This window comes from Apteryx rowi, unplaced genomic scaffold (assembly GCF_003343035.1).
Source record: "Apteryx rowi isolate R43461 unplaced genomic scaffold, aptRow1 scaffold_9, whole genome shotgun sequence".
Classification (NCBI taxonomy): Eukaryota; Metazoa; Chordata; class Aves; order Apterygiformes; family Apterygidae; genus Apteryx; species Apteryx rowi.
Window position 1 is genome coordinate 733,064 of NW_020451204.1, and position 15,510 is coordinate 748,573.

A 15,510-nucleotide genomic window follows, 5' to 3' on the forward strand; every position below is an offset into this window, starting at 1 on the left:
CACAAGCTGCTGTTGGCCAGCCCGGCGGGCACAGAGTTGCTAGCGAGGGCTGTTTGGGGCCGTTTGGGGCCAGGACAGGCCACGGCCTGGTGGCTGCCGGCATCCGTGGGGTTGTGGCCCCGTGAGTGCCTGGTGGTGCCCAGCTCCGCAGCCGGATGCAGCCAGTGCCAGTGCGGTCTGGGAAGGAGGAGGCCGCCCTGAACCCGGCGAGCTGCTCCTCGCGGAGTGCGCCGCCTCCCTCCGTCCTGCCTTCCTCCTTCCCTCCTTCCTTCTGTCCTTCCTGCCCTGCTTCCTCCTTTCCTTCATTCCCTCTGTCCCTCTTCCTCCTTCCCTCCTTTCTCCATCCCTTCTTCCCTCCTTTCCTCCTTCCTCCTCCCCTCCATCCCTCCTCCCTCTGTCCCTCCTTCCCCCCTTTCCTCCATCCCTCCTTCCTTCTTCCCTCCATCCCTCCTCCCTCCATCCCTCCTTCCTCTGTCCCTCCTTTTCCCCTTCCTCCATCCTTCTTCCCCCCTTTCCTCCTTTCCCCCTTCCTCCCTCCCTTAATTCCCTCCTTCCCCCTTCCTCTGTCCATCCCTCCTTCCCTCCGTCCCTCCTTCCCCCTTTCCTTCATTCCCTCTGTCCCTCTTCCTTCCTTCCCTCTCCCCTCCATCCCTCCTTCTCTCCTTCCCTCCATCCCTTCTCCCTCTGTCCCTCCTTCCTCCCTCCTTCCTCCTTTTTCCTTCCCTCCCTCCCTCTCCTGCGGGAAGAGGAGGAGGCGGCTGCAGATGGGCAGGAGCCGCGGAGGCCGAGAGCCGAGCGACGGGGCCGGGCGATAAAACACCGAAACTCCCCGGGTTTCGGCTGCGTTCGCAGAACAGGTTTGGCGGCCGCTTCGCCGGGGCCGCTGTGGGCGAGGGCCCCCGCGGGGCGGCCCGGAGCCCCAAACCGGCCCCAAAACCGGGGCCGGGCGACTGCGGAGCGACGTTGTGGCAGGGGTTTGGGTGGGTTTTGGAGCAGCGTAGGGCGCTGCAGCCTGGCCCGCGGCGAGGACGAGCCCGGCTCCGGGGTCGCTGCAGGCCTGGCCTCCGCTGGCTCATCCCGCTCCGGTTACGCGGCCCCGAGCTGCTCCGCGGTGACGGGGAGCTGACTCAGCTGTGACACCTCTGGGCTGGCGCGAGCGCCCCGAGAGCAGCCGCCGGGGCAGCTGATGTGGCCGCACATCAGGCCACCGTCGTCATGAGTCCTGCTGGGTTAATCATGGGTTAAACGCCGTGAGTTAGCGAAGGTTAATGAAGTTATGTCATGCTCTTCAGAACAGGGCTCGGAAGCACATGGAGCTGAAGTCCCTTCCTGTCCATCCACCCAACCATCCATCCATTTGTCCAGCCACCCATTGATCTGTCCATCCACTCAACCATCCGTCTACCCAAATATCCATCCATCCATCCATTTGTCCATCCACCCATTGATCTGTCCATCCACCTAATCATCCATCCTTCTACTCGACCATCCGTCCATCTGTCCATCCACCCAACCGTCTGCCCATMCATCTTCCCTCTGTGCACATAGCATTGAAGTGACCTTCACCTGGGCCAAGGAGGGACAGGACCAGGCAGCCGGCTCCACCAGCAGAAGGTGGTTCAGCTGTCTCGACCAAAGGAGAACGTCGCCACTTCACCCCAGTGAGGAATTTGAGTTGCAGAGAAGGCCACGAAACACGGGTCAACCCTGCAGTGTCCCAAAGAGGATGTGATCCCCATAAGACACCTGCAGCCCCCTCCCTGCCTCAAGCGTCTCCCTTCTCCCTCCGAATGCCCAGGAACCGGGGTCTCCAGGTGGGCCAACATCTGGGAGGGGATCCTGGAAGCCAGGAACCAAATGCAACCCCCGTTCCCCGCTCAGCCTGTCCACTCCGACCTCCTCCCGGCTCCGAAAAGCACCAAGGGAGGTGCAGCCGAGTCTTGGTGCTGACCTCCCACCTCCCCGCACCAGCACCCATCTCCCCCCCGTCGCCCCCACGCTGGCCGCGGGACCCCGTCGCTCCCCGCGGGAAACGCTCCCCTGGAGTTGGCGGAGGTGGCGCGGTGCAGATGGAGCTGCTCCTTGCTCGTCGTTAACCAGCCCGGGGTTCGAGTGCAGGCTTGTGCCTGCACCTAATTGCACCCTCATTAGCGCYGCAGCCTAATTAACCCTCCGACAGCCGGCTATAAAACCCCACGGTTTATGGAAGGCCTATTTTCGGCACCTGAGATGAGCAACGGGGCAGGACGGGATGGCAGGGAGCCGGAGAAAGCAGCCACCGGAGATGGGGAGAGAGGAAACCCCCTCGGATGCAAATGGCCAAAAGTTAAAGCACAAATATTCCCAGCCCCGAGGCGAGAGGGCTGGTAACACCATGGGATGGGGAGAGCAGGGAAAAATCAGGGCCRATTTAGGACCGGCCCTACGGCAAATCCTTGCTCCAGATCCGAAGGTCAGAGCCGATAGCGGCGGGTGCGCGCCGGGGATGGCGAAATGCTCTGAAACGGCACCCCGYGGGCGCTGGCGGGGAGTGGGTGCATCCCGCCGCGTCGCCCACGCTCAATCTCAGCGCCCGACTTGGAGCTGTCGCATCTGTTTAGTGGCGCAACGGGCCGTGGTTAAGAAAACAGATGCTTAAAATCGCCCGTATAGATAATCCCAAGCCTGCACAGCCCGTAATGCAAACACAGATGTGCGCAGATGTGCGTGGCGGCGGCGGGGTTTGCACCTGCAGACAAGGCGGGGGGCAAAAGGGTGGAAAATTAATGGAAAAAGAGAACGTCGGAGGCACTGGCCATGCATCCCCCGATGCTTCTCGCAGACTAACCCCCCCCCAGCGCCGATGGGGCTGCACAGACCTGGGGATGGGGAGGCGAAGACGGGCAAAAGCTTYGTCTGGGCTTAACACGCTGGTCGGGGTTTTGGCAAGGCTGAGCTCGGTCACGACCCGGCGAAGGCGCCCGGCCGCGGCGGCTGCCAGGGCTCGGTGCTGCCGGTTTGCAGCCGAGCGCTTGCAGAAACCAGGCGCCGAAAACCTGTGTTTTATTTAGGCGTCTTTTCGCAGGAGGTTTCCAAAAAGACAAGGGCGAATCGCCTGGTCTCCGGGGCAGCGCGCCCAAAGCAGGGCTTTTCCAGCCCAAATCAAGGCACCGCGCTCCAGCTTTCGGGCAGAACCGGCGGCGGTGGCAGAGGGAAGCTGAGGGGTCCGGGAGCCGCGGGGCCACTTTGGGGGSACGGATGGAGGCTGGAGAAGGTGCCGAGGGGGAGAGGAGAGGGAAGGACCGGCCGGAGCCGCGGAACGGAGCAGAAGAGGAAACCAGAAGATCCCGGCTTGTTTAGTCTAGCAAAGCCAGGGCCGAGGAAGCAGACGGCTGCGGTCTGCGAGTGCGTCCTGGAGGGAGCGCAGGGCATAAACACGGAGCGGGGCTGGGAACCGTCGGGAGCCTCCTGGCAGGGTCCTGCTCCCTGGGGAGCTCAGACTCGCTTTGGGGAAGCGCCGCCGTGATTCGGCTAACGCTCCCGTCCGAGTCGCGAGGCTGGTTTGGGGCAAGAGCAGAGCCGAGCTCCTCTCCCAGGTACACGGCTTTTTTTTTTGGTGTCTGACTTTGCAGAGCTCCTGCGCCAAAGCCACGGCAGAGCTTTTTGCTCTCCGCAAAAGCGCCGGCAGCGGGAGCGCTCGGCCGCTGCTCTCCGGGAGGACCGCAGAGACCCGGCGCTTTCGTAACGCTGCTGATGGCGACTCTCTCCCCCGGGCAGCGCTGAGGGCGGCGGGCGCTGCCCGGCTGCTCCCCGCACTTGGCGCCAAGTGGGGTTTGCCCTCGTCTCGGAGAGGATTTCCTCTCTATTTGCTCARTAGGGAACGTTTCCCCCTTTCGGCCCTCCCTGCTGTCAGGGCCGGAGGAATTTCTTTAGTTTCTGCGCTTGAACGATGAAGCGACGCGAATGGGATCCGATTTCTTTTCGCCAGCAGAAGCCGGCCACAAGGTATCACTTCGTTTCCTGCAGGAGGAAGGGAGGGCTGGGAAAGCGAGTAACGTTTATCAAGGAGAGCTGAAGATCGGCAAAGGAAACCGTCGCAYGCGAGAGGTTTCTCCCGCCAGGGCTCCGCACAACCCTTGGAGCCGCGAGCCGCAGCCTCGCGTCTTCTCCGGCCTTGGCCACGCAAAGCCGAAGAGGCGCTGGGCACCTCCCAGCGCTCGAGCTTGCGGTGGGTCACGGCAGAGAGGAGGATGCTGAGCGAAGCCGCTACAAAACCCGTGCGCGGAGCGGGCTGCGTGGGCCAGACGCAGGCGCCTGAGAAGCAGAGCTAACGCTTATCCGCTTCCCTAACACCTCACCCTGGAAACACCTATTCACACCAGCAGCTCCTGTTCACCCACGTCCCGCTCTCCGCACCAGCGAGCCCGGGCGCCCAGGCTCGGTGGCAGGGAAGGTCGGTGGGACACGAGCCGGAGCTCAAGACCGCGTTGGCGCCTCCCTCCCAGGCAACAACTCACACCAAACGAGCAAGGTGCTGTCAGGAATTTAATTGTACTTGGCACTTGAAACTGTACAACACATTTACAGAGAACCACGCGTTTTGTTGTGTCTACGTACGCCCCCATCCCGTTTCTGACGTTACTGGGCAGACACCTCGCAGGCGACAACCCTCTGCACGCGAGTTATGGCTCCTCGAGCACCAACGTCGGAGGACGCTCGAGGGTCGGGATCAGGGGGTCGCTGTCATCGCCACGTCGTTACCAGTCTCATTGCACGAACCACCCGGTGGCTTATTCAAAGTTCTGTTTCTTACGACACTTTGCAGCACAGCGTTATCAGGCTGACTCTTCTCGCGTGAATCTTTGGACCACTAGAACATGGCAGCGCTGCCGTTACAAGTATATACAGTCACTAGCTCTTCTCTTCTTAAGTCATCAGCTTCAGACGCTTTCTCTTCTCTACCTTTCTACCACATACAAGACGCCCTTGGTTGCCCCCAGTCCTGCCTTCTACCCTCCACTGGAAGACACTTCATTTGCAAAACAACAAAAAAAACTACCTTCGCTCCCTGCTATTCCCTCTAACCGATACTCGTCTTCCCTCCCCGAACCCTTTGCGACGTTCCTAAAAAACCTTCCTAAACCCCTTAGCAATGCGGTTCTCTTTCAGTAGCTCAGAGCACGCACGAGCCATTTACGTCGCCCGTGGTTAACAACCTCGAAGCGCCGCCTCGGGCGAGTCGTTTCCCTCCCGGCTCCTAACGCTATGGCTTGGTTTCGCTTTGCGGAGTCTTGAAAAAAGAAATTGTATGTACATGCGCATCTTCGAACGTAAGGTTCAAGTACTTGAAAGGAAATGCCAAGTCTGAAAGACTCTAAAGACAACAACAGCAACAACAACAACAACAGCAACAACAACGACAAAAATACAAAAGTAAAATAAAAAAAAACAACACCCAAAGAAAACCAAAAAACCCCAAACAAACCTGAAACAAAAACTAATAAAAAAAATTAAATACCTGGCAGGTTATGTGAGTGAAAATGAGGAATGTACAATGGACAAACTAAGAGGAAAAAATTCCAGTAGGTAAATTGAAAACCTATTGACCTGGGGTCTGTTTTTTTGTTTGTTTTTGCCTTTTTTTTTTTCCTTTTAAACATTACAATAACCAAACGCTGCAAAACACGCACTGCACAAACGAAAAGAAAACGTGCATTCAGGTTTGAAGCCCACTTTAGAAGCACTTTTGCAGCGGTGATGCAAAACCACCGAAAACGCGGTGTTCTGCTAGGCTCGTCGTGATGGCACACGCTTCCGCTTTAGATTTCCCGTTTTGCAGTCTCAAAYGCTGCACGGGGTGACGCTCTGGAAAAGCTAAGTGCGCTCTTCAGCTCTGCCATTACCAGTCAAAAGCACAAGGACTTTTGAATCACAAATTTACGGCACGCCATCAGGTTCAACGTGGCCGTGTTTGCAAAAAACAGACTCCAGCTCAACAGTGTTAACTGTATACCAGTAGCTGCCATTATAACATAAAAATGAAAAGAAAAGAAAAGAAAAAAAAAGACATTTTGTTCAGTAGAGTAAATCCCACCATGCTCACAATACAAGAAAAATGTACACGTTATTTATAAATAAACAGTCTTCCGCAAGGACATTCCCGGACTCCTCTTTATACTAATGTTTCTTTCCGTTTGCTGCTTAGCTGCTTCTCTCTTGTTTTTCTGTGCCCGGACAGTGTTCTGTGTATTTTCAAACCCTTGACTTCCTCCGAGTCCAGGAYGGAGCCACACTCGGAGGTGTTTTCCTCGAGCTCCATCTCAGTTATGCCAGACATGGCAGACTGCCTCCTCTGGACTTTGGCGTTGGATGCGGAAGGGTTGTTCTCCTCCGACTCTTCGCTGAGCTCCGGCAACTCCTTCAGTTCTCCGGCGGCCGCAGTCCGCTGGAAGGGGGCGATGGCTGTGCGGATGCAGTTAACCCACTGCTGCTTGTGGAAGATGTCGTTGGCTTGCAGCGTGTGGGACTGGCCCGGGGAGGGATCTTGGAAACGAACCCTGAAGATATTTTTAGCTGACGATAAACATAGGAAAAAGCAGATCAGTTCCTAGCTCAGTATTTAGAGATTCCATCACTAGACAAGCGGCCTGGACTGCCCTGCTGTTTCTGGGGAAGCGTTCAAAACTCCACAAACCAAACAGAACAGACACTTTGAAGTAGATGTTTTCTAATTTGAGCACTGACTACAAAGTGCTATATATAAATATCTATATATACACGCACACACACATACACACAGTGCGTAGCCACCAGATATAAAATCGCAAAGCCAGTGGTGACAGACTAAAGGTAGAAGTTTACCTATGTCACCTGGCTGCCATCCTAAAGGAACCTCAGTTCACAAGGATCTAAGACAGCACAGGTAGAGTCTTGTCTCATCTTAATACAGCCCAATTCCCACAGAGCGATTCCAACACAGGTAGCTGGTTTGGTCTCTACCTTTATCCGAATTGCCAAAAGCTCCTCGGAAGGATCCTCCCATTTTCACATCGCCATCCTGCAGGTCTTCGAGGAGCAGCTCCTGGACGGGGATCGGCTGCCTGTACACTTGGTAGGACTGACGCTCATTTCGAGTGACCGGCCGGGTCAAAACCAGGATGTCTTGGAAGAGGAAGACGTACAGCTTCTGAAAGGGAAAACACAACCGAGCATGAGCGAAGTGCTGTACTCTGTACTCTGAGTGGTTATGTATCCTCCTGGATTCAAGGTCACATTATCTAAGTTTCACTCACACCAACTTGTTGATATTTTCCTGATGCAATAACGTAGGGCTCTGGCAGTGGTGGCATACACAAGACTTGCACCAAGAGGTTTACGCATCTTGTGACCCATCAAAAGTTATCTCTAATTTGCGCCTGTCTATGAGAGGTGGTCAAAGACACAAGTGTAGCTTTCTTAAAAGCTTTAAACAATCATTTAGGACCTTGCATTTAAAATTTAACTACCGCCTTAAGACTACACACTTGCTAGCCACTACTAGTTCTTTATTTGGCAAGGACAGGAGGCTTAGAAGCAATATCTTTTTTGAAAACACATAGTGTTTCATGTGTATAAAAAAAATGTAATGGCTGAATTAAGAAGCAAAAAAAAATCTGACGTTTAATATGCGTTTACTCCTCCTGTAAGCGAGGACAAAAGGCAGCAAGCCCTTGACTACAGCAGGACTTTCCAGTGCTGCTGCAGTGGCAAAGACAAACTTTTGGCAGTTCATCTCCAACCCAAACAGGCTGCTGCAGGAACRCTTTGTTTGGAAGAGCTGCGAGCCAGCTTTTATAACGGGGAATGTCAGAGCACCTGAAAGTAAACAGCAGGCAGGAAATCCCTTCTGATGGAGTGCTAGGGCCCAGAGCACACTTTCTACGGTAATTCTGCGCTAATTATTTTTCAGGTTCTGAAGGCCACTTGAAGAGCTGTCAGCAGGCAACTTTCTCTTACACCTGGAAATACAGCCTGCTGTCAGGTGCTCTCACTCCTGCTTTTTAAATTTAACTCTCTAAACCTTAAGGACAGAACAGCTCCCAGTCCTGCTACGATGGACCAACAACGCCAGCTGCCTCCAGGGAAAGGTTTCCAAACTTTAGTGTTAATTACTGAGAACACAAGGAACTTACATGTCCATTTTTGTTCTTCAGCTCCCCATGGCACAGCAAAGCTTTGCTGCCCTCAATCCTCGGGTCCTTCTGCTTCTCATCCAGGTACTCCAACTTGTCAATGTAGTACTGACATTCCGACTCCCCCTTCTTCAAGTTGATGTCAGAGAGGACTCCTTGGATTATAGTGATCTACGCAACAAAGCATTAAAAATGATTAAATAGGAAACTATGCTTTGCATATCTTCACTTCAAGTGCTATTTAAAACTCCAGATGATGGAATTCACGTAGATTAAGCTCTCATTTGTTTTCACCCCCAAAATTGCTGTGGGTGGGGAACTTTCTGAAGCTCCAGAATTACATGCTTATGTCAGAATGATGATCATGAAATCACTGTTACTTACTGCTTCTTCTAGAATCTGGATATCAGGATGGTCTTTGGGAGTGTGTCTCAAGATTTCTTTTAGAAGCAGTGGGTATTTGACCAGCCGACTTCGAGGAATGTCCAGGAAGCTCCAAAGGTCTAATTTACGGCTGAAAGGAGACTCAAGGCAGCGCTGCAGGAAGTCCTGCACTCTCCGGTCCTGCTTCTTCTGATCCAGAAGTGCTTTGGCTGCCAGCTGATTGCTACAGTAACCTTTGTAGGCATGAAGTCGTGGCAACTGCAGGAGAATGGAACATTTAGGAGCTAAATTCCACGTAGGAAACAAATCACATTAACATGTCAAACTCGGGGAGTTCTATTTCCCTTACTGTAATTCTTTGTCCCATTAAAAAGCTAACAGATTATCTTGTATATGTAGCTAGTCTTTTGTGAGGAGAAAAAGGACACCCTGCATACAATGCCTTTGAAGTTCAGATGTTTGAGATTAACAGCAATAACACTATTGAAGTCACATCAGCTACAAACAGTCCAGAAGACACGGACATTTCAAACATAAATCAGTAAGTGATTGCAGACACACTAGCATAAGTCTCCAGCGTGAAATCTTGGCCCATTACAGTTGACAGACTCCCATTGTTTTCAGTGTAGCCAGGATTTCCGTTTAGATCTTTCACTCAAGGCCACAAAAGCCCACAGCATTTCAGCTTCTAGCTCTAAACGTTCTTTAAGCTCATGACTTGTTTTCTGCCTGGTGTCTCTCAGCTTTATACTCACCCATTTCACAAGAATGGGCCCAATCTGCTCCACTGTTCCATCAGGTTTTGTTGCTTCTCCTAAACTTGCCAACAAATCTGGAATTGAAACGAGAAAATAAAAATTGCCACAATGCCTCAGTGAACTTTTCTGATGCGAGAAAGCATAGCCTGTAGCTCCCATTCAGCATATTATGTAAAAATGATCCAGTTGCTCTTACCTTCATGCAGAGGAATATAAGAATCCAAGTCCCCAAATATGTGGGTGAGTTCCTCCTCAGACATGATAGAGAGTTTCAGCATGGGATCGTGATAGGCCTGTCAAAGAACATCAGTATTAAATCATATTCAGATCTCCCAAACCCAAATGCCAGATGAAAACATATTTATTAGGGGACGTATCACGTGCAAGACAGGCCTGAAGTAAGGCCAGTAGAAAAAGCAACATTGACTTCGATCTCTACAAGATTGATCCCTGTTTAACGGTATCAAGGCATACAAATGAAAAGGACTTTCCTGTCTAAACTGATCTCATCTGGGAGAGGAATTCCCCAACAAGTTCTGTAGAACTGCAAAGCACAATTTCTTTTGTGCTGGGTTTGTTGTCAGTCAAACCAGTGCTGGTAGCACTGCAGGACTGCTCACTGCAGCTTTCCAGGCCAACTTTCAAACGGCGGATGCTGGGCCTGGCATGAAGTTGATGTGTAACGTTCCACATGTAAAGAAACGTTACTATCTGCAATTTGATTACTGACTCTAAGGAAAGACACTCACCTTTCTCGCAAGCTTCAGATCTTCTATTAGGTCCTGCTCTCCTCTGGACATTTCATATATTGCCTGTGAGGAGGGGGATGAAACATGGAGAGTCATTTCTAATCCTAGTGTTCCTCTGACAGTCTTTTTGTTCACATAACAAACGTACATCCTGTCTCTGCAGCTTGCCTAGGAGGTTTTGCKATCTGAATCTGGGCATGAGAACCTCAAGTAAATCTGTTGTCTYTCCTCTGAAATGAGCTACATTACTTACAGTTGTGCAAAAGCTTTGAAGCTCAGGCACCAGCCAAATTAAATATTAGCATCTTTTAAATCACTGCTTTTACACAGGCAAGTTTGAAAAAAACAAAACCCAGCAAACCGCAGAGGTCAAATCCCAAGCGTCTTTAGTCAGCTTCTGTGTTGTCATTAGAAGATTTGTCTAAGAACTACAGGAAAAAGGCAAGCCAAGGCCTTGCTATTTGGCTTTCAACCAATTATCAAGAGCCTTAAGAGAAAGACAGCTGGCTTTAGAAGGAAACCGACTTTTGGTCCGCTGCAAAGCAACCAGCGTGGGCGAGTCTCAAATTTCAAAAGTGTTGAGCACCACCATGGAGAGGGTTTGGCATCTCGGAAGGGTCAAACCGGGGAGACAAACTCCCTGGTGATTCGAGAGAGAAGCCTACCTCTTCCCAAAGAAAGAAATTTAGTCTTCTAGAAATAAAGGTGCACAGGAAGATACAGTCCCACGCACATATGCCCATTTTCTCCTTTTCCCACCACGGAAACGGGCTGAGCAAAGGCCTCAGTCGCCTCTTTCCCAGTTCTGCTGTTTAACTGACAGCCTACCTCTTGGCGCTTAATTTCTTTGGTGCTCAGGGACTCTTTCATGTTGACGTCTAACATCTCAGACCAAAGTACACTGTTTCTTCTTTTCGGAGGGGTAGGAGCGGCAGATCTGCTACATGACTTCTGGGCACAGCTAGGAGATTTGCTGTCACTGCGAAGGGTAAATGACTACGGGGATTTAAAAAAAAAAAAAGAAAAAGAAAAAAAGGAAAAAACAATTTATAGCCAACATTTAATAAGCGCAGAAGTGTTATCCACACCCCTCCCAATCCTTCATCCTCCTCTGCTCTACAGGGCAGGAAAACACACCCAGACACTTTTCCTCAGATAAAGGAACACTTTAATCAAGCTGGTGAGAAAGCCCCTCGAGACCTGAGATGGGCAGTCTTTTCCATGTTCCTCTCTCGGCTCTGATCCAGAACTAGCGTGTGGGAGGAAGAAGGGCAAGTAAAGTCCGACTCCAACTCCAAGGTATGAGGAAGTACATAAATTAGGATCATAATTCTACCTATAATGTGGCTAATCGTGAGCCACTTGAACTTTGCTTTCATGGTTTGCAATGTTAGTACAACCAGACATAGAAGTGATTTTTATCTGCGTGTACAGGTTATAGTGATCTTTAGACAATGTTTTTCTAACATTACGTAGCGCTAAACAGCGGGGTCAGTTCACATTTAAGCACGTGCCCCGAACATGTTGCTCACCACCAACCAGCCAGTATCTCCCACGTCTTCACGAAGGACTAGAAGGTCGACTATTTACCTGTATTGTCTGACCGAAGCGCCGAACTGCACCATTTCTTACAGGAGAGATCAAGTTCGCCAAGGACGTGACCCGTGCTAAAGGCCGAACCCGTTTATTGCTTGGCTCCTGTAAATAAAGCAGAGAACAAGTTGTAYTGGCTGCGACTCCCACTTCATTTCTCAGCCGTCCAGGCAAGTTTAAAAAGCAAGAACCCACTTAAGGAGTGGGAAAAACTGCAAAGAAAGTGTTTTGAAGTTGCCATTCATCTTAAAGGGAAAAGCAGTGGCTGTAAATATTTGTCTGAACTTTAAGGCTACAATTAAACTGCAAAGACTTTAGCCAGTGTAAAAGAGGCAAGATAACATACGCGCCAACTGGAACTCAAAACAGGGTTTGAACAGCAACCGTTATGATTTGAACGGAAATAGATGGAAGCAGTCTCCTCTTTAGGGCAAGCTATGGCCACCTTTGGATGGAGCCGCGATCTGTTTCTCTGCTTCATCATGCTTTCCTTTTTTAGAAAGAAAGTATTTTTCCATTTTAATTCTATTTTGGAGACAGAAGTAGCAGTCGGAGCCCAGGATGGCCTCAGCAGCTATTCTAACAAATGGCAAACGACCACATGATGAACATTCCTGCGAGGAACAYGCACACACGAAGCCGATTAGGTTTAAAATCTCCAGGTCTACGAAGCTTCTTCCCTTTACCCCCCCCCAAAGTCATCCTAATTTTTCTTCTACATCGTTTAGATTTGAAGGAGAGAACTGCTGCTTTTCTACGCCGCTAATAGGTGCTGGGAGCCCAGGGAGTTTTCAGCTCTGTTCTGACCGAACCATCGCCAGGAAAGATGAACCGTCTCATAGAAATCTATTGGTGCTTAAGCTCAAATCGTTTTTTAGGTTAAGCTAGCAACCCCACGTACTTTGCATCAAAAATGCTGCATTCTGAGGACTGTTCGGGAAAAGCGCGCACAAGGGGAGGCCGGGAAGAGATGGACTCGGAACTGGATGCTGAGAAAGGCCAGATGAGCTGCCCTGGTACTCTTAAACATCTGGCATAGCTGGACATGACTCATTACCATAAGGAAGTGTCTTAGCATGAAATTGAGTTTAATGGAAGCTTCTCTTTTGAGTCAACCTCAGCAGACATTTTACCAAGGCTTTATTAAGCATTTTTGGTTAATTACAGTTGATTCTCTCCTCTAACATACCAAAAGATTAAAGGGGGAAGACAGAAGATTGCCTAAGAGCTTAAAACAGGCCCTCTACTGTCTCCACTTCCCGTCTGAGATTGCAAGATAAGGAGCCCCAACCCCTGCGAATCCTTTGCCTCTGCGCAGCAAGAGAAGTGACAAATGCTGCAAACAGMAAAGAGGAATAGGAACGTACGGTACTGGATTCCAATCACGAGATTCAGGAAGTCTAAAAGCTACGTCTGCAAGATCTGATTTCAGCAACGTGACCCAAGGAGCGGCCTGTGCCTGCTTACACGCGGTATTGAGCAAGAGAGGACATTAGCTCACGCTTTGAATTAAGCCTGCAAAGTCGCAGGGGGAAAACAAGAAAAACAGTCCTTCGATCGATCGATGCAGAACAGAAAGACCACCCCGCACRGTACAAAAGGGCGTTCAAAGCTGTGCTTGAAAACGTTTGGGTAATCTCGGGACTACGAAGGTGCTACAGAAATGGAGAAAACCTACAGAGAGAACAGCGAACGCCTTCAGGCCCGGGAGCCTGATCCTCAGCTGGACTCAGGCACACCACCACCGCAGTTACTTCTTTCCTGCGCCAGCCCCCAAAACACTGCACTCAGAGCAGCATCTGTCGGGAACAGGATTATCCGGAAAGCTGGAAAATCAGGCTGGACTCGGTGGAAGACMAGGGAACTTTAATTAATTAGGGGCATTTCTGAATGGAGCAGAAGGAGAGGCAATTCAGTGCTATAAAACCATGCATCAACCTTCCAGGGCACAAGCCAAGAAAGGCTTAAGAAACTACAGGAATGTAAGCAGAAAATATACAGACATAAGCCACACGCAGCTCCATCAAGGCCAGGGATATAAATAGCCTGGAAATGAAAAATGCGACACCGAAAATGAAGTACTGAGGTTTCTTACGCTATTCAGATGCTTGTACGATATTGCTCAGCTSGCTGCCAGAGGGCCAAAGCCCGCAGGCTTTCCAGACTCGAGATACGGCGACACACTATCTGCACCAACGGACGCGTGCGAATGCCTTCCCTGCGCATCTGCGCGGGGCTCGGGCAACACATGCGGGCGCGCGGGGCCTGGCAGAAAGTGTCCCTTCCCGTTTGGGACGGGCCGTGCAAAGGGGCTCCCTGTTCGAGGAGGATTATGCATCGCCGCTTTGCGGAATTGCAAAGCGGACGCGTACCGAGACGYGCAAAGACACGCTGCTCTCTCCCGGGCAGGAGGAGCTCGAGAGCCTCTGAGGATGGGGGGGATTTTGCACAAGCCGGCACGAGCGCGGTGCTTTCTGCACAGCCGGCACACTCCCTCGGGGTGTTCGGCCACCGGGGGAAACTTCCGTACGCCAGAAATTAGGTTGAGCAAAAGGCCATTTCCCCTCTCTTGAAGAGAAGCGAATCCTGCTTGCCGTCCTGCGAGTGCTCGCAGACCTGAAGAAYGGCCTGACTGCCAAAAGATGCATCTCTTTCTTCTCCTTCCAACTATATTGTTTCAGCCAGATCGGGAAAAAAAACACACACCCCMAAACCTTTTTTTAAAAAGAAACCTCACCTTCTCTGAGATGTACAGTTCAGCCTTGGGGTTATGCACTCCATTTATAGCCAAACTCAGCCCGGCTGTAAGCTGAGACTCGGCAGAGTTCATACTGTGGATAATTTTGGCTCAGGATTATATATATATTTATATATATATTTTTTTAGTTCTGTATTTGCAAACAACGATTAGACCGTCTCCGCAATGCATCCCTTCTAGAAGCAGAGACGACATTAAAGCCCGTTCCAAAGTTTCGGGTTTCTAAAACCAGCTAGCGGCGTGAAGCGTTACAGTACCGACAAACGATTAAAAACCCAGAAAGTTCAACAGCGTGTCTGCTTGCATTTGGAAAAAAAAAGAAATAAATCAATCTCCGAGGGACTCTTTATTAAAAGTGACTATAATGTACATAAACACACAAAAGCTAGAGGCTCGTCTCGGCCGCCCGGCTGGAAGGCGAAGGCTTCCTTACGGCATCGGGAGCCGGCAGACGTCCTTCGAGCGCTTCTTTCAAGCGCGGGTCGTCTTTGCGCTGCGAAAAGGTCGCGTTTACGGCTTGCGAGAAAAACAGCCTCTACTCTGACCTCCCAGCAAAGGGAGCTCAAGCGCGCACGCAACCTTTCCCCCGCGCTGAGTAACAGCTAGTGCTGTTTACGAGGCTCGCTCGCTAGATATATATATATATATACACATATATATGTATACATATATATACACACACGCATATATAGACAAATATATATRCATACACACACACACACATATATATATATTAGACCTCCTATGCCCAGCACAGCGGTTGCACCGTGAGAAAACCCGCGGTTTAAGAATCGGCGGCTGCTGATGACTATTTAAAACAGTTTAAAGCAGGTTTATTCCCCTTTTTCACCCCTTCCCCGGGCAGCCCGGCCCCACTCGCCCACGATAACCCCCCCACGAGGCGTCTGAGGTGGTTTTAAAAGTTTTTCCAAGCGTCGCAGCTTGCGCCCGCCGCCTCCCTCGGGCGCGGAGTGAAGGGGGTGGGTGGGGGGGGACCGAAACCAGCCGCTTCTCCCTCAAAACCGCCCCCTTGCCCGGTTCCCGGGGCGGCCGCCTCACCTCCTGCTCCCTGAAGGACTGGTTCTGCGCGTCGATGACCCGGATAGTCCTTTTGATGG

The 15,510-nt window shown here is 51.1% G+C and overlaps 1 protein-coding gene across 1 annotated transcript in view; it reads right to left on the reverse strand.

Moving 5' to 3' along the window:
• Nucleotides 1-4,511: 4,511 nt before the first annotated feature.
• NET1 (neuroepithelial cell transforming 1) overlaps nucleotides 4,512-15,510 on the reverse strand; it is a 55,818-nt gene continuing 44,819 nt past the window's right edge. The window contains exons 4-12 of the mRNA XM_026091112.1: nucleotides 11,632-11,739; nucleotides 10,870-11,037; nucleotides 10,042-10,104; nucleotides 9,489-9,585; nucleotides 9,290-9,366; nucleotides 8,535-8,792; nucleotides 8,151-8,321; nucleotides 6,979-7,165; nucleotides 4,512-6,552 (exon numbers count right to left, since the gene is read on the reverse strand). Coding sequence (XP_025946897.1) covers nucleotides 6,152-6,552; nucleotides 6,979-7,165; nucleotides 8,151-8,321; nucleotides 8,535-8,792; nucleotides 9,290-9,366; nucleotides 9,489-9,585; nucleotides 10,042-10,104; nucleotides 10,870-11,037; nucleotides 11,632-11,739 — 1,530 coding nt within the window. The 3' untranslated portion in view covers nucleotides 4,512-6,151. The remainder of the gene's footprint in view (nucleotides 6,553-6,978; nucleotides 7,166-8,150; nucleotides 8,322-8,534; nucleotides 8,793-9,289; nucleotides 9,367-9,488; nucleotides 9,586-10,041; nucleotides 10,105-10,869; nucleotides 11,038-11,631; nucleotides 11,740-15,510) is intronic.